Below are 22,915 nucleotides of genomic sequence, written 5' to 3' on the forward strand. Positions count from 1 at the left end.
AAAGGTGGTGCTCCAGCATGGCCACAGTCAAATGACTGCAACAAGTAAAAGAGTAAAAGAGTAACGAAAAGGTTAATAGAAAAAATAACTTACGCCTTTTCGTGAGATGCAGTTGAGAGACGGTTGATCTATTTCACAGGCTTTGCCTTTGTAATTATCATGGCATTTGCACTTGCCACATTGGCAGATTCCCTGTCTTCTACCTAGAATAAATAATCACCAATTTGGAATAATTGCAATCTTTGAGAACATTGAGGAACAAAACAGCAATCATAAACACAGATTTATTTTGTGAGACCAAGGTTAGTATTTGTTATTTCTTTATTGCCCACAAGGGGCTAAACATAGAGGGGACAAACAAGGACAGACAAAGGGATTAAGTCGATTACATCGACCCCAGTACTCAACTGGTACTTAATTTATCAATCCCGAAAGGATGAAAGGCAAAGTCGACCTCGGCGGAATTTGAATTCAGAACGTAACGGCAGACGATGTTTATACTACTGGATGCCCTTCCTAATGCCATCCACTGAAGTGTAGTGGGTGTCTTTTTACATGCCACCGGCATAGGAGCCAGTCAGGCAGCCCTGGCATCAATCACGTTCAGATAGTGCTTTTTACATGCCACTGGTACAGGACCCAGTCAGGAAGCACTGGCATCAATCACGTTCAGATAGTGCTTTTTACATGCCACTGGTACGGGACCCAGTCAGGAAGCCCTGGAATCAATCACGTTCAGATAGTGCTTTTTACATGCCACTGGTACGGGACCCAGTCAGGAAGCACTGGCATTGGCCACGTTCAGATGGTGCTTTTTATGTGCCACCAGCACAGGAGCCAGTCAGGGGGCACTGGTTGTATTTGGTTTGCAAGAAACTTGATGTGAATTTGTGTGTTGAAAGAAATACTATTGAACCTTGGGTGGGGCATTATGCCAATAATAATAAATACATGCACTGGTTTGGTCCTTTATTGTTTTTGTTCAGTATTGTTCATGTTGTTATTTCTTTTTTCCTTTTATTGAATAATTACTTCATAGCATTTTCGCAATCTCTTCAGTGACATGTCTCTCTACTTACATTTCTTTTGAACTTATGTTCAAGTGTTGGGATTTGCCCGGAATCTGTCCGAGATAAGTATGTGAGTATGTGTATGTTTGTATATGTGTGTTTATACATAAGTGTGAGCATCCGTATGTGTATGTGTGAGTTTTAAATACTGACATGCCATTTTTCATATACATATATATATGTGAAGGCACATGGCTTAGTGGTTAAGGCATTCGACTCACAACCTTACAGTTGTGAGTTCGATTCCTGGTGATGCATTGTGTCCTTGAGCAAGACACTTTATTTCACGTTGCTCCAGTCCACTGAGCTGGCAAAAATGAGTTGTACCTGTATTTCAAAGGGCCGACCTTGTCACTCTGTGTCATGCTGAATCTCCCTAAGAACTACATTAGGGGTACGTATGTCTGTGGATTGCTCAGTCACTTGCACATTAATTTCACGAGCAGGCTGTTCCATTGATCATATCAGCTGGGACCCTTGTCGTCGTAACTGACAGAGTGCTCCTATATATATTTATATATATTTATTGAAATATTCAATATATATTCAATATATGTATATATTATAATTTGTACTGTCGTTACTGTCCTGTTTTTGTTACCATTTTTTACCCCTCTGCGAAAACATCTCAGAATTTTAATTGATTTGCTTTTCGCAGGAAGGAAAGTTTCTTGTCGAAGATATGTCAGAAGAGGTTTTTTCTTTGTGTTAATTGTCCTGTACTCTATTTTTTTGTTGTTTAAAAAAATGTCCAGTTCCTTGGGTTTGTGTCTATGTTTTCGTTTCTCATTGTGTTCGATGTCTTTTTGGTGTCCTGTACTCATATATGCGTGTATATGTACATGTAGAGGTAGGTACGTACATATATGTTTATATATATGCATATGTTTTATTTATTAATATATATATATATATATATATATATATATATATACACACATATACACATACATACATACATACATACACACACACATATACACACACATGCACACACATACATACATATATATATATAACACTACATACCTCCACAAATCTTTCCATTTGTAGTAGGACAGCTGAAATCATCACACTCACAATACATGCCAGAGTATGCCTGATTAGTTCCCTAAAATCAAATGCAAAAATTAATAACAATTAATGATTTTGCAAACAGCACATACAATTATTTTCTTGAATGATAATAAATCATATATCCTGATTTAAAGAAAATGACACTGACTAATAATATATATGATGAGTGTTTCTCCTCCTCTTTGGCATAAAATAACAAAGGTAGCCTCTACTTAGGGATCTCTGAAACTAAGACAAATTTAACCACAAGAGAAATTTCACTTACTTATGATATAAATTGCTGATTCTGGATTTGTACATATATTTTTCCAATTAGAATTTTTGAAAAATTCAAAGTTAGGAAGAAAATTTGAAATAGGCTTCGTCTGTTTTTTTCTTTCTATCTCTTTGGATTTAGAGAGTTTATGTAATGCACTGGAGTAATTATACAATAAGTTCCTAATTATAATAATAATAATAATAATGATAATAATAATAATAATAATAATAATAATAATAATAACAATAACAATAACAATAACAATAATAATTTTTAAAAAATGAACGAACTAGTGAGTTTAGTTTAATGGCCTACCAATGTATACTATGAGTTTCTTTGCCCTAGGAGTCGGGAAGGCAGTCGGCAAGAAATGGAAGCAAATTTGAAAGAAGAGGAAAAAAAAAGATAACAATAATAATAATAATAATAATAATAATAATAATAATAATAATAATAATAATTTTCAAAGTTAACTAAAACAAAGTCTGTGCACTTCAACAGAAATATAGCAACAAAAAGGTTAAGCTGCTTAAAATTCTTTGGAAAAGGTAAAGGTATCAACATTTTCTCTAAAATGTTGATATTTCATACAATAGTAAAAGAAACAGATATTTGATAAAGTATTTGTTTGGAAACCTATAACCAACAAAGCTGATCACCAAATGTCATTAAAAAATTTGAAAAATAAGAAAAGGCTAGAATTTATAAATAAAAGTTCATCTAAAGAATCAAATTAAAATGGTTATTCTTGTTGTTGTTATTGCAGTCTTCATGTGAGAATCTAATTAAAGAGATTTATGATCAAAGCATTCAAATTATAATCATTTCGTTTTATTATTATTTATAAAATTTTTTGGCTGTAATATCTTAGACTGTAATATCAAATATGTCTTTTCTTTTTTTTGAGAAAACTTGGCTACTATTTCTCGCAGGTGTTATTAATAACTCAGAAGTCGTAGTGTGTCACAAGAGACCAAAATATTAGGGAAATGGTAGGCTTTAACTTTGATGTGTTTCAGTGAGCCATAGCAGCATACCACAATATGGCCAGCAAACACATTAATTAAAAGATGAATGTTAATTAAAGGGTAGAATGAAAGTAAATATGTTGAACCTTTCTAAGGAAACTTTATAAAACTAGAGATGTTATTATAATTTTCTTTCTTTTCATTTAACGTCTGCTTTCCATGCTAGCATGGGTTGGATGATTTGACTGAGGGCTGGCAAACCAGATGGCTGCACCAGGCTTCAGTCTTGATCTGGCAGAGTTTCTACAGTTTGATGCCCTTCCTAACGCCAACCACTCCGAGAGTGTAGTGGGTGCTTTTACATGCCACCAGCATGGGGGCCAGTCAGGCTGTACTGGCAATGACCTCACTTGAATCTTTACACATGCCACTGGCACAGGTGCCAGTAAGGCATTCCGATTATTCTGTCAAATGTACTGTTTGTTTATTCACATTGCTTTGAGTTAATCATACATTATCTTGTAACTTTGAGATTTCATTGATGTGATTGTTTACTTTTGGAATGACATTGCAGAGTAGATGTGAGAGGCCTGATCTGGCCAGTTTGAGCATAAAACTGATAGCATATTTAGGCCAGATATGGCCAGTTTGAATATGAAAGGGTTAAATGTTTCTTAATATCAATTCAGTATAAGAATTTCAGTATATAAATCCTTAAATCCTTAAAAATGTTTCAGCTCGAAGGCTGCGGCCATGCTGGGGGATATTTAGCATTGCTGTGAAATATTTTCTGAGTTTAAAACTTTGAGTCTAAACCTGAATTATTATGATTTTTTATTTTATTTGATCTTTCTGAGTCAATACAGTCTTGGTAATTTGTTTCCTAGTTAAATTGTATGAAATTCCCTAATTCATGATGGTTTTTATGTAGTGTCATAGATTTACTGGTAATTGTATGGTTCGTGAAAAAGAAAATAATTCTGTATGAATAATTTGCATAATTGCTTTCACTATCTGAATTATGGGTGATAGCCACAAAGCTAATAATTACATCAAAGAAATTGACTTCACGGAGAGTATGAAGACTTTATAAAAGAGTGGATAAAAATAAAATAGTTGAAGAATGATGGTATGCCTATTGCAACTAAACCCTGAGCCTTGGGAGAGCCTCTGTATAGTTGCGGAACCCACTAGAACTAGCAGAGAAACCTCCTTCATACCACATTATATCCTACTATCTTTAAAAAGGATAGACAGATTGATAAATAATTTCTAGACATACTATATCTGAAAATAAAATGGGAGTCTTAGCTGTAATGCCTTTGATCATAAGTTTGCTTGGTCTGGGCTGAGCTGGAACTAAACAACAACAACTAAAGTTTCTGTTTGAAATGTAACAACATAAATATACTTACAGGTTTGGTACTACATTTGCAGAAGCCTTGGACACAGTTACCTCTATTTGAGCAGACAGGTGATGTAGGACTGAATGATAAAATCATAAAAGTTATATAAACCATTTAACATTATGATTTGTTCATCAATAGAATTAAAATAATAATAATAATGAAATTATTGTATACAGTGCTCAGGTGCACCACAACTTGTCAGAAAGTGCATATAAAGTATATGCAGTAATGTACAAATGTCTGGAAAGCGAACAGTGTATGAGTCAGATACATGCTTGCGTGTGTGTGGAGGGGAGAAAATCAGGTGAAGTGTTAGCGAATCTCAGGAAGCATGGAAGTTTTGAAGGATGCAGTGCTCCGACAACTAACAACTGATGCCGGCAGTCTGTTCCATGCTTCAGCAACTCTTAGTGTGAAAAAATGTTTCTGAAAGTCATGGGAGCTGTGCTGTTTTCTGACTTTGTAAACATGTCCACGGGTGTTAGACAGGTGGAGTTTGAAAAGGTGCTCAGGGTTATTGTTTGTAAGATGGTTAATAATTTTATGGGTGTCTGTCAAGTCAGCTGCCAGACGTCGGAGTTTCAATGTGTCCATGCCCAGGGAAGTAAGGCGTTCAGAATATGGCAAATGTCTGATGGAGAGTATTCTCTTGGTTGCACGTCGCTGAACGGCTTCCAGATGATTAATATCCTGGGCAAGATAGGGGTTCCAGACCGGTGATGCAAATTCCAGGTGAGGTCGTACCACCTGGAATTGACTATATGACTATATTATCAATTTTATTTTAACAGTTTAGATTTAGGAATCAAGGATAATCACTCATGGCCCTTTATTCTTTCAATGCCTCTGAAATGGGTGGGTTAAAAGAAAGATGTTACTCTCAAACAAGAGAGCTGTTATGAATGCTTACAACTGAGTGGATTCTGTAAAAAGCTCTTGAAGAGCAAATGAAGAGTAAATGATGGTATTAAACCAGCCAACAGATGGTATTAAATGATGGTATTAAACCAGCCAACAGATAGTATTAAATGATGGTATTAAACCAGCCAACAGATAAAGTTTACCACACTGGAACCCAGACTGTTACAAGACATCACATCCTAGGCTCAAAACAATTCCACTAATCCATCATCCTGCATTGTTACTTTATTCTGTTAAACCTGAAAGAACATCAACAAATACAGCAAAGTTGTTCATCTTATACTCTAATGATCATAACCGTGCCATTTCACCATGTCACTGACTAGCTCTCTCTCTCTTTCTCTCTTTCTACTTCTCTCTTTCTCTCTCAACCCCCATCTATCTATCTATCTATTTATATATCTATCTATCTATCTATCTATCTGTCTGTCTGTCTGTCTGTCTGTCTGTCTGTCTGTCTGTCTGTCTGTATGTATGTATGTATGTATGCATGTATGTACATATGCATAGTTCACAGATGAGATTCAAAGACTCTCTGTATAGAAGAGCCCTAGTAGTGCTCAAAAGATTCAAACTTAGACTTCAATGTCCTTACAGGGGATCATTCCACAAGTTAAAATAAGGCTATAAGAGGGATTTGAGTTTAGCATTTATAGAGGCAATTATGCAAATAAACAGATTAGACACATGAAATATATTAAATATAATAAATACATCAAAAGCAAAATATGTATATTTCTTTCATTCTTTTAATTGTTTCAGTCATTTGACTGTGGCCATGCTGGACATTTGTTGGATCCACATTCATCAATGTGCTGGCCGAAAGGTATTTTCCTGTAATCTGGAATTCTAATTTGAGATTTTAATAGATGGCAGTGCACAAATCTCAAATTAGAATTCCGGATTACAGGAAAATACCTTTCAGCCAGCACATTGATGAATGTGCATCCAACAAATTTCCCAAATTCCCAACATTTCCATTATACAAATTCAAAGACAATGCTAGCCAAAATGAACACATTAGCAAAGAAATGCATTTCATAACAAAATATCTACCGAGTCTAAATTCTTTAAACTCGTACACTGAAACTTTTTTTTATATACATGTATGTGAATGCATATGTATGTATATGTATGTATGTATGTGTCTATATATGTCTATATATGTGTTTATGTATGTATATGTATATATATATATATATGTATGTGTGTGTATGTGTGTGTATATATATATGTGTGTGTGTGTGTGTTTGTGTGTGTGTGTGTATGTATCTGTATGTGTGTATATATATGTACATGTGTATATGGGTGAGTGTATATATATATGGATATATAGATATGCAAGTTATTCATAAGAAGTAAAGATAAGGGGTCGAAGAACCTGATTTCTATTAAAACCCCAGGGGGAACAACTTCACCACGACGACTATTATTATTACTGCTGCTAGTTATTCGACAGCTACAGCCACTCCTATAGAAAACAAGTCTTGACCGCACTACTTAATTTACCATCACAGACAGTAGTAATTTGCAGTCACATACAGTAACGGAAATTACTTGCAGAAAAAAGGAAAGTAAACTATGAATAAATCCTTAAAAATGTTTTAGCCCGAAGGCCACGGCCATGCTGGGGCATGTTTATTTTAATTATAATTTCAATTTAATTTTATTAATAGCTCTTTTTTCTCTACATATTCTATTTTAGTACATACTTTTGATAAGGTTTTTCAAAAACCGAAACATGTAAAACAAAACCAAAACATTCTTCTTTTAATGTATTTATATAAAGAAAATAAAATGTACCTGATTTCAAGAAAGTAGCATTTTCATTCTTCTTTTTTGTATATATATATATATATATATATACATACATGCACAAACACACACACACACATATAAAATACACTTTAATTGAAATAGTTTCCCAAAATTAAACATCAAATATAATAAATGTGAATTTCAGTGTGTCAGTGTGTCACACTTTTTCAACTTTACTCCTACAGGCCATAGCCCAACATATCATACCATTTTGGAATCAGGCTGACTCCATGAGTAAATTAAAATCATTCTGGGCCAAATCTGGTCTTACAATCCTGAAATTTTGGATTCTTATGTTTTCATTACTGCAATTCTTTTTGGCAATTTTCTTTGCATGATTTTTAGCAACGAATATGATCATCATTGAGATATGACTCAGGAGGAAGCAATTGCAACCAATTCTCCAAAACAAGTCAGAGATCTGTTTGCAGATCTTCCCATTCGGGGTTAGTTGCTTACAAACTATGTACCAGCTTTTAAGCTAGTACATACATACATACAGTTAGACAGACAGACAGACTGACAGATAAATAGATAGATAGATAGATAGATAGATAGATAGATAGATAGATAGATAGATAGATAGATAGATAGGTAGGTAGGTAGGTAGGTAGGTAGGTAGGTAGGTAGGTAGGTAGATAGATAGATAGATAGATAGATAGATAGATAGATAGATAGATAGATAGATAGATAGATAGATAGATAGATAGATAGATAGATAGATGGATAGATATACATATGCATGATATATATATTTAAACAAAAGGACACACATACAGATATATATACACAGACATATATAACTAAAAACAACAAATTAAATTTTCTTATTTAATAATGCTTTATGATAGAAAATTTACAATTAGATTTTCTTACCTCTGTTTGCAAACTGAATTTCTACTACTTCTAGATTCCTAAAAGACAAAGGTTTTGATTTAATATAGGAGGTTTTACTTTTGTACAGAAAACATTACTAGGCTTATTTCAAATGTTTGCAATGGAAATAGGAAAAAAATACAAAGGCAAAGAAAATATTGGGTTGTCCAGAAAGTTCATGCCGATTTTTAAAGGAAAGAAAAAGGTCAATAAATACTTGCCATTACATTTTTAATCAACCAAATATGAACCATTTTGTTGCACAATGTGTCTCCATCTTTCCTTTAACTTGAAAATACCCTCTTCCCAGAATTGAGGCGGTTTCATGAGAGAAAGTTGGGGTGAAAGAGTACAACAGGGGTCGCCACCACCGCCTGCTGGAGCCTCGTGGAGCTTTAGGTGTTTTCACTCAATAAGCACACACAACGCCTGGTCTAGGAATCAAAACTGTGATCCTCCAACCACAAGTACGCTGCCCTAACCACTGGGCCATTGTACCTCCTTTTGCTATATAGTTTAATGATAATTTCAAATTTTCGCACATGGCCAGCAATTTCATGTAGGAGGCAAGTCGATTATACTGACTTCAGTGTTCAAATGGAACTTATTTTATCAACTCTGAAAGGACAGAAGGCAAAGTCGACCTTGGTGCTGCTAAGCATTTTCCAGGTATGATAACAACTATATATTTTAACGATAAAGAGGCTAATGAAGAACAATTCCATTAATACACATGTTCATTACTAGAAAAAAGATGGCTCTCCCAAATTACAAGCACCTTATAAGCATTGCAATTCAGCTTCTATACATACATCCTTGTGGAGGCACATGGATTAGTGGCTAGGGTGTTGAACTCACAATCGTAAGGTTGTTGTTTCGATTCCTGGACCAGGTGATGCGTTGTGTTCTTGAGCAAAACACTTCATTTCACGTTACTCCAGTCCACTCAGCTGGCAAAAATGAGTAATCCTGCGACGAACCGACGTCCCATCCAGGTGGGGAATGTTTATGCCACTGAAACCGTGAAACCGTCCCTTATGAGCCTGGCATGGCTTGAGAAGGAACATACATCCTACAAGTAGTGTATCTTCAAATCTACTTGTTCTGTATATTAATCATTTAAACTTTGTATCCTCCAGACATATATTTAGATGTTCTTCATAGAAATTAATGAAGATGACACAGTCATCATAGTAGAATATATCCACGTGGGCTTTATAGGTGTCTTGCAATTATATATGGTGTCTTGCAATTATTTTCAATTTAAGAAATCAAAAATTTTTCTTCATTTACAAACCTGTGTCATTTGACAGAATTTTCCAAAATATGGTGATTCACACTGGCACCGATTTCCAATACAGTTTCCATGTCCACTGCACAGTTCCTATAAAGTATTGTGAAAATAATTTTATAAGATTAGAGATATAGTTATGAGAAGAAGGTAATGATTGACAATTATTACCAAAAGAATCTTAACAATGACTTCTTACATATGCACATCATCATCATCATCGTTTAATGTCTATTTCCATGCTTTTTGTTTTTGTTTTTATGTTTTCGTTTCTCATTGTGTTCAATGTCTTTTTGGTGTCCTGTACCCATATATATATATATATATAACCAGCCCACTTATGCATACGTTTCCTTCATTGGACACTAAACTTTGCTTGCGAAGACCTGTTGAGGCAAGTGAAATCGAAATCAAAATCAAATTCGATGACTGGCATCCGTGCTAGTGGAGCGCTAAGAGCACCGTCTGAGAGTGATCGTTGCCAGAGCAACAAACTGGCTTCCATGTCGATGGCATGTAAAAAGCATCATTTGAGCATGATTGTTACCTGCGCCGCCTTACTGGCACTTGTGCTGGTGGCACATGAAAAACATTTGAGTGAAGTCATTGCCAGTGCTGCTGGACTGGCTCCAGTGCAGGTGGCATATAAAAAGCACCATTTGAGCGTGGCCGTTTCCAGTACTGCCTGACTGGCCCTCGTGATAGTGGCACATAAAAGCACCCACTACACTCTCGGAGTGTTTGGCGTTAGGAAGGGCATCCAGCTGTAGAAACTCTGCCAGATCAGATTGGAGCCTGGTACAGCCATCTGGTTTGCTAGACCTCAGTCAAATTGTCCAGCCCATGCTAGCATGGAAAGCGGATGTTAAACAATGATGATGATGATGATGATGATATATATACTGTATTTTTCTCATCATCAGTAAATTTCCAGCTAGAACTTTCATACAACTCCATGGCAAAGAAGGAAGAATTATAGGCATGCAACCTGATTTTGTTTTCTTATTTATGAAGGGAGGAAAAAAATTTCACTAATAGGTGTCAAGCTGTGGTGAGGCAGTCTACATTGTCATCTAAAAATGTTGTCTCTAAAATATAGTTGATATGAAGAATATTTTACAATTAACAATATTATAAATTCTACTTACTCCATTTGATGATAAGCAGTTTTGATTAGCTTGATCAACTTCACATGCTTTCCCACTATATGACTGTTGGCACTGGCATTTTCCACATTTACAATTTCCGTGGTTTCTCCCTAAAAGACATAAAACCATAACACCTTATATTTTGTATCATAGTTTCATTTTATTTTCTTTGTATTTTCCTAAATAATTTTTGATAATTTTGTTTTGCATGCAAGTGTAGTACCTATTTTCTGTAAGATTTATTTTGAGATCGTTTCATTACTGTTTGCTGGGCTTATCATGATTATTACTGGTTGGCAGATATCAGTATGCATCAGCAACAATTTGTTTACTGCAGTTATAAACAAGATTCATTAGCCTGACATGCCTTTAACAGACAAGACTCAATGATATCAAAACAGTGGGTGTCCTTGAGTCCCCTTATGCTAATGAATCATGTGTGTTATGAACACACTTTCATATTAAAGGAGAAGTTGTTCTCTTATGATGAAATACAACAGCAATTAGCATATTCAATTTCTTTGAATCTTACAGAACACTTTAAGAATAAATATGTAAGTCATTGTTCTCTAAATACATAAAATGTGACCTACTCTATTTTCACTTAAATCTTTACTAAAAAATAACAAATATGATGTATTTTCACACAAAGCAAGACACACAAGCAAATAAAGGACCTTTTACATAGTCACTTCACTTGCTAGAGATAATAACTAAATCCCCTCAAATGATTATATCCTACAATCTTAAACAAAGGAGGATACATTGTACAGTGTAGTCTTAGACACAGAAAAATTAAATGAAGACCTGGACCAAAACACTTTTGATCATAAGTTTGTCCAGTTAAGTTTGACTATGTTTAAAAACCAGCCATCTTTGACAAAGAAATAATGAGATGAAAATGATACACGTCCACTTTGTGATGTTATTTGTTAATAGCAAATGGTTATAAATTGACTATATCATATCAGAAATAATCTTTTCTACTCTAGGCACAAGGCCTGAAATTTTTGGGGAGGGTGCCAGTAGATTAGATTGACTCCACTATGCAACTGGTACTTAATTTATCAAACCCGAAAGTTTGAAAGGCAAAGTCGACTTCAGCGGAATTTGAACTCAGAACATAAAGACAGACGAAATACCACTATGGATTTCGCCCGGCGTGCTAATATTTCTGCCAGCTCACCGCCTTAATATTATATCTGAAATAATAAAGGTATTGTTACCACATTATGTACCTCCACAAATCTTTCCATTAGAAGTAGGGCAGTCGGTATCATCGCATTCACAATATTTTCCAGTGTATACTTGATTAGTTCTCTAAAGTTTAATGTAAGAAATACAAATGTTTAGGCAATAGATCAATAAATTGCATTAATATATTTTATGAAATGATGAATTTTTTTTTTATTCTGCATGAAGAGGAGGAAATTCCAGCTTCTATAAGTTTGCTGAAGAGGTGAATTTCTCTAAAATCCTGGAAAAGAATCTCAGAAAATGTTTTTTTTCTAAAGGCAAAGTCAACCTCATTGGAATTTGAACTGGAAATAAAAAGTCAGTAGAAGTGCCACTTAACATTTTGTCTGATGTGCTAAAGAAAGTTTAGTAGTAATTTTCCATAATAGGTGCAGGAGTGGCTGTGTGGTAAGAAGCTTGCTCCCCAACCACACAGTTACAGGTTCAGTTCCACTGTGTGACACTCTGGACAAGTGTCTTCTACTATAGCCGTGTGAGTGGATTTGGTAGATAGAAACTGAAAGAAGCCATTGGGCATGTATATGTACATGTGTATATCTATGTATGTGTGCCTTTGTGTCTGTGTTTGTGTCTCTCTCACCCACAAACTGCTTGACAACCAGTATTGGTGTGGTTACATCTCCGTAACTTATCAGTGCAGCTAAGTTATGGATCAATAGAATAAGTACCAGGCTTAAACAGTAAAAAAAATACTGGCATCAAATTATTCAACTAAAATTCTTCAATGTGGTGCCCCAGCATGGCCACAGGCTAATGACTGAAACAAGCAGAAGAATAAAAGAATAATATCAACAAAATGTTATTGGTATTAAGAATTTAAATTATAAAATGAATTTGTGAGAAAGAAGGTAATAAGCTGATATTGAACTAATAATGAATGTACGTTATAGGCGCAGGAGTGGCTGTGTGGTAAGTAGCTTGCTTACCAACCACATGGTTCCGGGTTCAGTCCCACTGCGTGGCACCTTGGGCAAGTGTCTTCTACTATAGCTTCGGGCTGACCAAAGCCTTGTGAGTGGATTTGGTAGATGGAAACTGAAAGAGCCCGTCATATATATGTGTATATATATATATCGCCATGTTGATTCGCTAGCCTCTGCACGCATTTTTTTTCTCTCCTTCTTTCTGTGTTTCTTCTCTGTGTATCTTTCTGTTGAAGAGCGTAGGCTCGAAACATTAAAGACTTGTTTTATTTATATTTCCTGAGCGCCATACTAATACAATTGTTTGTTTGTATTCCACCTGCCTTCGTCTTTTGTTTATTTCCGTAAACCTGCCTTTGTCTTTTGTCTATTTTCATAAAGCTTCCCGTTATATATATATATGTATATGTATATATGTATGTATGTGTATATATTTATGTGCCTGTGTTTGTCCCCCTAATGTTGCTTGACAACCGATGCTGGTGTGTTTACATCCCTGTAACTTAGCAGTTCAGCAAAAGGGGCCGATAGAATAAGTACTAGGCTTACAAAATACTAAGTCCTGAGTTCGATTTGCTTGATTAAAGGTGGTGCTCCAGCATGACCTCAGTCAAATGACTGAAACCAGTGAAAAAGTATACTTTTCATTCATTACTGACTATGATACAATATGTATGTATGTGCGTGCGTGCATATGTGCCTGCATGTGTGAGTGTGTGTGTGTGTGGTCCAGAAGCAAGCAAGATATTCAACTTCGTAATGAAGTGGTTGTTGTTTCAGAACTTCCCTCTTTTAGAAAGATGTCTAAACAGAAACTAGAGGTTTCTCATTCCCAGCTGTTGGACGGCCAATGACTCTACTGAATTCATCTGTCCTTTGACAGGTTTTGTTTTTCATTCTGCCAAATGTCCAGTGTAAATCACCCACCTTACCACTGTTGCTGGCTTAGTTTAGATGGGCAACTATGCAACAGGTTGCACTGGGTTACATGTTAACAGCACCATAAGAGAGACCTGACATAAACGTGCACACACATTCCCACACACACACACACACAACTAACACTTGCTTCTCATATAATTTTAGTTTCTTGCTTTCCTCCTTTTTACTCACTTTGTATTCCTAACTTCTACTTTAACCCTTTCGTTACCAACCCGACTGAAACCGGCTCTGGCTCTGAGTACAAATGTCTTGTTTTCAAAAGTTTTGAATTAAAATTTTCCACCAAACTTTAGTCACAATTTATGTTCCTAACACTATCTCAATGATAATTAAGTTATTTTACTAAATTCTTTGTTATATTTAAAGTAATTGAAAGAAACACAAAACATCTCAAAATAAATACGGTAATGAAAGGGTTAAGAAGAGTCTAACAGAATCTTGTTCAGAAAGATAAGAAACTCATCTAAGAAATAACATTATTCAAAATATTAGCAATATTTAATATAGATATATAATTGGAATAAAACAGTACATACAGGTATTTTATTGCATCGGCAAAATCCTCTTGAACATCTACCTCTGTTTGAGCAGATAACTGATGATTTACTAAAAAATAATAAAATAAAATAGATAAAATATTCTGTGGTAGATTATAACTGATTTAATTTTTCATAAACTATTCTTTCCAAGAAATTGTTGAAATACCTATTTTAAAGTGTTTGTTGGGATCTTTTCGGTTTAAATGGCAGTTTTTTCTAGCGGTGTCATATGAAATTGTCACCCATAATTATGACCCTAGAATCGATCTATTGCATTTCAATCTCTTTTAGGGTTAGGGGTGGGGGAAGGGTATCTTTTTTTCTTCACAAATGTAAATAAACCCAATCTGTTTCCTAAACGAAGCACATTCATACGGCACAGAATGCTTTTTAACTCAATAGATGTCACTGATTGGTTGAAATTGCAGAAATTGAAGAAAAAAACAACAAATGTCTTACAAACTATAGAATTTTCTCAATAAAGCCAAGAGAAAAATATGTTTTATAAACACATTCTACCAGTATACGAAGTTTAAAATTTTTTAGTTACCTAGAAATTATGTTAAAAACTGCCGTTCAAACCGAAAAGATCCGTTTGTTGTTGTAGTCGTTAACTGGTCAGCCTCGGGTCAGCCTTGATTGAGTTAGTATTTCATTGAAGGAGTTCTAATCATGACCTTTCTGATTTTTTTTTACATAGTGTATCTAAGGTTACATTTTTAAATGTGTTTCTGTTTTTTTTTTTCGTTTTTTTTTATATATTCATTTGATCAGAAAGAATTCCATGATGTTTTCGTTTTTTTTTTTTAAGCTGAACCAACTTGCAGAAGACTTAGTGTAAGACCAAGAACAAGATGGTTGGATAGTATTCACAGTCTTAGTTTGTCACTAGGGAATCCAGCCAGAAAAATGTGGTGATGGCTGCTTCAATTAGGACCCCCCATGGTGGAGGTACCTGATGCCTCTACCCCTACAACCCTCCCCAGAATAGGGAGTGGAGAAGATGAATGGATGGATGGATGGATTTGACAGATTTTGCTGCTACTTCTACTGTAGAGTAGTTGAAGAACTTCACTGAGCTTCCTTGTTTCTTTGTCTGAATGTGGTTGCTATTGTTTAACTCCATATCAACTCTGATCTAGTAGACTTTATTTTTGGTCTACTATCAGGTCTCCTGCTGGTTCAAAAGGGTTCCAACTATGACCATCTTCTATTTTCCCTATGTGCAAGAAACCTAAGAACATAACATAATATGCACTTTTTGAAGATGGTAGAATGTGATTTGAGAGAGATTTTATCACACGTGGAACAAACACATACCATTCTTCTTTACATTATTTCAATATGGTTGATGTTACTATAGACTTATGATTCAACAGACCTATGATCAAAGCCATTCCAGCCATGATGGACTCATCTTTTTCCTGTGTACAGAAAACCCAGGAATACATTATTAAATGTCCACTTTTAAGATGGTATAGAGAAACTGATATTTGAGGAAAATTTGACAGTTATTTCTTGTATAATATAATAATGAAATTATTGTGTATAGTGTTCAGGTGCACTACAACTCATCAAAGGTGCATGTACAGAACATAGAATTATGTACAAAAGTCTGGACAGTGAACAGTGTAAGACTCATGATATACATATATGCATGCGTATGGAGGCAGGGATATCAGGTGTAGAGTTGGCGAATTTCAGGAAGCGTGGAGGTTTTAAAGGCTGCAGTGTCTCAGCAACTAATAACTGATGCAGGTAGTTTGTTCCATGCCTCAGCAACTCTGAGTGTGAAAAAACGTTTCCAAAAGTCATGGAAGCTGTGCTGTTTTCTGACTTTGTAGGCACGCCCATGTGTGTTAGACACATGGAGCTCAAAAAGGTGTTGGAGGTAGTTGTTGGCATGATGGTTAATAATTTTGTGGATGTTTACTAAGTCAATTGCCAGATGTTGGAGCTTCAGTGTATCTATGCTCAGGGAAGCAAAACGTTTAGAATATGGTAGATATGATTGTCTACTTTGTACTCTCTCCTTATACTGACTGACATCACCTATTTATAGTGACTATCACATACCACTTGTCACATGGGAGAGGTATACCATTATTACTATTATCCCTATAACAGACAGTCTTGACTGGAGTGTCTTACATTATAGGGTTTTCCAATTAGGGCTGATCTGTGATTAAACAAAGTATTTGTTTGGTTGCACATCTCTGAACAGTTTCCAGGAGGTCAATGTCCTGAGCAAGATAGGGATATGTTAACTGACTGTTTAGAGCAGTACTTCTCAAGCATTTTTTGACTACCAACCCCTTTTTTATAATTCACCAAAATTAAATACAGCACTAAAATTTGCTGCTGATAGGTTGACCACTATTATAAGACTACTTACACATAAATCATTTCATCAATTTAACATGGAAAGTCAAAGCAATATTTCGATCACAAATGTTACAAGATAATTCACACACAAAATAAAAATTAAAAGTAGGTTTGAAAATCAAGACAATTAAAAGATGTAGCTATTGACCTCCAGTCAACCACATACTTTACTACCTGCTTTGTCTCCAGTTATAAATTTTCCACTCCCACTCATAAATTGATTCAGCTCACTTTAAGAAACTCTAATTTTAGAGGCTTCCTTGTTGTCTTCTTTTAATGTGATCTACCTGTTATTTACAGTTTAAACCCACAGTATTCAAGTTGGTCATATCTGGCCTAAATATTCTACTAGTTTTATGTTAAAACTGGCCAGGTCTGGCATCTCACACCTACCTTACAATGTCATTCTGAATGTAAGCAATCATATGAAAATCTTAGCCACAAGATAATGCATGATAAATTTAAAACAATATGAATAAATAAGCATTGCATTTCAGAGAATAATCTGAATGCTAAAGGGTTAAAAGTTAGTGTAACCATTATTACTGCAATAATGTCTGTCCTGAAAAGTTGATTTTATTTTATGAGTAATAATGCCAAGACAACATATATAGTTGATAGAAAATCCTTATATGTGTTACTGATATTTTTTTGTAAACCTAATGAAATGAAAAGATATGAACTCATAATGTAGACGGATGTAATTTAATGACATAAGTATTTATTCAAACCATTTGCTATGTGACTGTACAGAAGGCTTTTCTCATTTGCTCAAAGTAAACAATGTGGTTACTGTTGTTTAATCACAGATCAGCCATAATTGGAAAAACCTATAATGTAAGGCACTCCAGTCAAGATTGGGGATAATAGTAATAATGGTATACCTCTCCCACATGACAAGTGGTATGTGATAGTCAGTATAAATAGGTGATATCAGTCAGTATAAGGAGAGATTACAAAGTAGACAGTCATAGATTAGTCCTGTCTTACTTGTCTAACAACTATATTGCTATACTGAAGTGGGAATTATAACAATCCAACATAAAGGATTACAACAATGACCTGCTTTTTTGTGTATCGTATATCTTCATCGTTGAATATAAAACTTGATTTCAGAAAGTAATTAATATGGAAGATACTTTATTGAAAATTGAGCCCAGTCAAAATTACAAAGGTATCACCTTACAGGAAGGAAAAGTGGATATTGTTACCAGCAATAGAGCAGACAGATGAGATGCCTGCCAGAAAACAACTTCCACTTTCTCTTTCTTATGTTTTCTAGTTCATTCATTCAGAGAAGTAGTTGGTATAAGAGGCAATGAGAAATATGAGCTACTTAGAGACAGTGTGATAAGCAGTGAAAAGAAGGACTGATGGTGTTTTGGTTACATATATAGACATGCTTTCATAAGCTCCATTACAGAGGGACACACTACCTTGTGGTTAGGGTGTTGCACTTATGATTGCAAGATTGTGTTTCAATTCCTTGACCAGGTAGTGCATAGTGTTTTTAAGCAAAACTTTTCATCTCACATTGCTCTGTAATCACTTTGACACCTGACACATGGCACGCTGTGCACCTTTTCAGGTAACGTCAATTCTATGGATGGAGTGGGCTAATGTACAACACATATTTTTGATCATTTGCGCAGATCATTCAACAAAAATGCTAAACACTCATATGTTGACTTCAATGAGAGAGTCCATCATTATAGCAAAGTTGGTGTAATTCCAGTCAAATTACTTTCTGCTGTTCACTTACTTTCCTTTACTTTAAATTTGTGACACTGATGTTCCAAGGATAGAAATTCTATTCATTATAAATAATATAAAATCATAGAAATGAAATGTTATACAAACCACCACCACCACCACCACCACCACCACCACCACCACCACCACCACCCACCACTACCACCACCGCCACTGCCACCACCACCGCCACCACCACCACCACCGCCACCACCACCACCACCACCATCATCATCATCATCATCATCATCATCATCATCATACTTGTTGCTGACATTGTGTGAAGGAATGAAGTGGGATGACTAGGATGAGAGGACCAGAAGCAAGAGGAAGCAATGTCTTGTCAAGAAGTGGGGTATTTGAACAGCCTCTTTCTTTACTGGGGCCTCAAGCATGACAGATATGTTTTGGTGGATCGTTTTTTTGAGGAGTAGTCATCCTTTCTGGACCAGAAGCTTGGGTAGAGTGTATGTGAGGATATGACTGTTGAATTTTGCTGGTACACCAGACCCTAAGTTTGGAATATACTTTTAGTTGAGATGGCACTAAAATGATATCTGATTTTTTTCTAATTTTAAAGGTTGTTCTGGATCACATAAGGTAGGCTGTATAAAGAAGTGCTGATCTCTAAATGTGAAAGGAACCTGTGGAAGAAGCAGGCACTGGAAGACATGGGATGAAGTGGTGAGAAATGATCTTCACATATTGAGTCGCATAGAGATGACAAAAGACCGAGACAACTGGTTATACATTGTGCTTGAGAAGATCCCACCCAGCAAAGTAATATCCATGATCCATGACCCTTTCTGTTTCCCACAATCCACACACGCTCCCCATCAGCTTTTTACTCCACTCTCCTCCATTCTCCCTCACGTGTCCACCTAGCTACCTGCTCACAATATGCCCCTGTTAAATCCTTTATCCTACCTCTAGCTTCCACTCCCCTTTTGAAATCTCGTAAACTCCCTCACCTACCCTCCCTCTCCAATCCCTTCACTATATGTACATACACCTCTCGTGTAACTTGGATGTACAGCCCTCCCCATCACATCTTCACCCCCTTTCTTTCCTCTCTTCTTCTTCATCTGAAGTAGCCATGTCTCTCTTCTAATGCAAGACACCTTTCTGTCCCTCAATACTACTCCCCCCAGTTAAGGGGTCTTGTCCTATAAGATACTTGGTGACCTCACTGTTACTGGTGCCAGGTAAAAAATACCCAGTACACTTTGTAAAGTGGTTAATGTTAGAAAGGGCATCCAGTTGTAGAAACTGTCGAAATGGACAGCAGAACTTGGTGTAGACTTCTAACTTGACTGTCTTGTCAAACTGTCCAATCCATGCCAGCATGGAAAACAGATGATGATGATGATGATATATATGTGGAACGTAAAAAGCATCCACTACACTCTAGGAGTGGTTGCATTAGGGAGGGCATCCAGCTGTGGAAACCATGCCAAATCAGATTGGAACCTGGTGCAACTCCCCAGCTTACCAGTTTTCACTCAAACCATCCAACCTATGCCAGCATGGTAAAACATACATTAAATGATGATAATGATGATGATGATACACACACACACACACACACACACACACACATATTGTAATATACAAAACCATCATACCAAATTTTCTTACCTTTCAATGCAATGGGTGTTCAAATAATTTCTTACAACCTGTAAATTAAACATATATATTCTTTTAAATGAGAAATATAATATAGGGCAAATATCTATTAGATGTCCTGCAGCTGAACAGAGAGAGGATTTAGGAATGTAACTGTGTATTTTATAAATAGTTTATGTTTCTATAAAGGCAAATGTGTGCCCTTATATGCAAACATACATTCATGCAAAAAACTTACACATGAAAACTTTACACCCATATTCAAATACCATCACCTATTTATCTTGTTCTTGTAATTTCATTTGTAGAGTTGTGATCAATTGTATATCAAAAACACCTGAATCTATAAACATTATGGCAATTCTACTGATTTATTTATCATACACACCTCACAAAACTGTTGTGTTCTATACACACCATATAAATCATCACTCCACTTTGATAACCATTTGCAAACACCATTCATACTATTTCCTACGATATGAGAGTTTGTAATCCAGTACCTTATTTGGCCAAATATTTTACTTCTCTATGAATATTATATAAATATCACATCCATCAAATCAACTTGATCCATAAATAAATACTGCTTGTTGCAGTTATATTCTTATAACTATTCAAATGCTGTGATAATGATCTCACAGTTATATCAACACCATACTTGTTATAAATATTATCAAAGCAACAGCAGAATTAATTATTTGCTTCCTTCAAATTCCCTGTATGTAGGCAAGAGAACCTTTCCTTTAAATATTTCTATCAATTAAACAAAAGTTGGTGTCTGGTTATGTATTCCAATGTTAACAAATAAAAATGAATTTCTTTGATCTACAGACCTGCTTCTTGTCACAGAGTCTACCATAATATGGTGATTTACACTGGCACCGATTTTGAATACAATTTCCCTGTCCATTGCACAGTTGCTGAAAGAAAGATATTGCATTTAATAATTTATTGAAGACTAAAGATGTGATTATTAACAAAGGATTATGATTGTAAATCATTATAAGGAAAAATAGAAAGTGTAATAAAAATGAGGATGATAGTAATGATGGTGGAGTGGCACAAATACTAATTCCTTAATGTATGTAGCATGACCATCTGGTGATGAATCAACTCCTAAGTCCCTTACCTGAGACCACCTCAGGTTTTATACTACAGGTATTCTGTTTCAAAGTTATGAAATAGCACCAAAAAATTCCCAGACTAGTTTGTAGCACACCAACAGATGGCAGCACATGGTTCTGTGTGCAGTGAGAGGTAGCAGTGACTTTCATAAGGCAGTGTGCCAAGTGCCATTGCTGTGTTTACTTTGCAAGTTTCTCGTTTTTTTCCTTTGTCGTTTCAGCCCAGAGCTGTGGCCATGCTGGTGTATGCTGTAGTCTGCGATTTTGTCACAGACAGGAACAAAGAGCAAACGTGAAATTTTGCAATAAACTTAGGAAATCAGCCTCAAAGACATTGTTCCTTCTCGAGCCACACCTGGCTCATAAGGGCTGGTTTCCTGGTTTCCTTGGCGTATAGGTTCCCCACCTGGATGGGACGCCAGTCCATCGCAGGTGAGCTGCAAGATGCAGGAGGAAAGACTGAGAGAAAGTTGTGGTGAAAGAGTCAGCAGAAGTTTGCCATTACCTTCTGCCAGAGCCGTGTGGAGCTCAGGTGTTTCACTCATAAACACACACATCACCTAGTCTGAGATTCGAACCTGCGATCCCTCAACCGCGAGTCCGCTGCTCTAACCACTAGTCCATGTACCTCCACACAAAGACTTTGAGCATGCTTCAGAAAGCTTACGACAATGAGGCATTGGGTTGTATGCAATGTTTCAAGTGGCACAGATGCTTCAAAAGCAGGGGGCCATCCCTGGAAGACGATGAGAGATCTGGAAGACATGCCACAAGCATCACCCCTGGATATGTGGTATTGTGCATTGAGAATTCATCCCACAGGGCCAGACCATCAATTGAGAGCCCTTCTGTGATATTTAGAAACATTTGAGAGAGAACATTCGGTGAAAGCTGCTGGATCTGTGGAGTCTGAAGAATTCGATTCTTCACAATGACAAAGCACCCTGTCACCAAGCTCTCCTTACTCATGAGTTTCTTTCCAAAAACAACGTGGTATTGCTTCTACACCTGCCCTATTTGCAAGATTTAGCATCTGCAGACTTCCATCTCTTCCCCCAAGGTGAAAATGCAGTTCAAAGGTTGCTGTTTTAATGTGAATTGCAGAAGAACCTCGACCCATTTATAGAAAACAACTTCCACAAAAGTGGCAGAAATGCAGGGACTAGTGTATTGCTGTGCAAGATGACTATCTGAAAGGGGATGATGTTAAAACTTAGATAATAAGTTATTTTTTATTAAGCATCATCTGTCCTGGAACTTTTTGATCCCACCCTGTATCTACACCATTCAAATCTTCCATGATTCTCAAAATTCAGCAACACCACACCTGATGTTCCTTCCTTTTTTTCTTCTTTTTTTATGACTCATTCACCGTTCACTTTCCTGTCTTTTTGCGCATTATTTTATATACTGTACATGCCCTTTTGACTACTTTTTCTGAGCAGTTGTAGTGTATATGAGTACTGTATGCAATAAATTCATTATTATTATTATTGTTACATTATAAGGCACAAAAAGAAAATTACT

The 22,915-nt window shown here is 35.8% G+C and overlaps 1 protein-coding gene across 2 annotated transcripts in view; it reads right to left on the bottom strand.

Annotated features, from left to right (window-relative positions):
- Positions 1-22,915, bottom strand: part of LOC115212997 (tenascin-X) — a 113,380-nt gene that overhangs the window by 31,206 nt on the left and 59,259 nt on the right. For both annotated transcript variants that reach the window (XM_036506804.1, XM_029781887.2), the window contains exons 21-30: positions 21,098-21,184; positions 20,274-20,311; positions 14,496-14,565; positions 12,076-12,157; positions 10,838-10,947; positions 9,696-9,782; positions 8,399-8,436; positions 4,790-4,859; positions 2,100-2,181; positions 94-203 (exon numbers count right to left, since the gene is read on the bottom strand). In XM_036506804.1, coding sequence (XP_036362697.1) covers positions 94-203; positions 2,100-2,181; positions 4,790-4,859; positions 8,399-8,436; positions 9,696-9,782; positions 10,838-10,947; positions 12,076-12,157; positions 14,496-14,565; positions 20,274-20,311; positions 21,098-21,184 — 774 coding nt within the window. The remainder of the gene's footprint in view (positions 1-93; positions 204-2,099; positions 2,182-4,789; positions 4,860-8,398; positions 8,437-9,695; positions 9,783-10,837; positions 10,948-12,075; positions 12,158-14,495; positions 14,566-20,273; positions 20,312-21,097; positions 21,185-22,915) is intronic.

The sequence above is a fragment of the Octopus sinensis genome, linkage group LG1 (genome assembly GCF_006345805.1).
Source record: "Octopus sinensis linkage group LG1, ASM634580v1, whole genome shotgun sequence".
Lineage (NCBI taxonomy): Eukaryota > Metazoa > Mollusca > Cephalopoda > Octopoda > Octopodidae > Octopus > Octopus sinensis.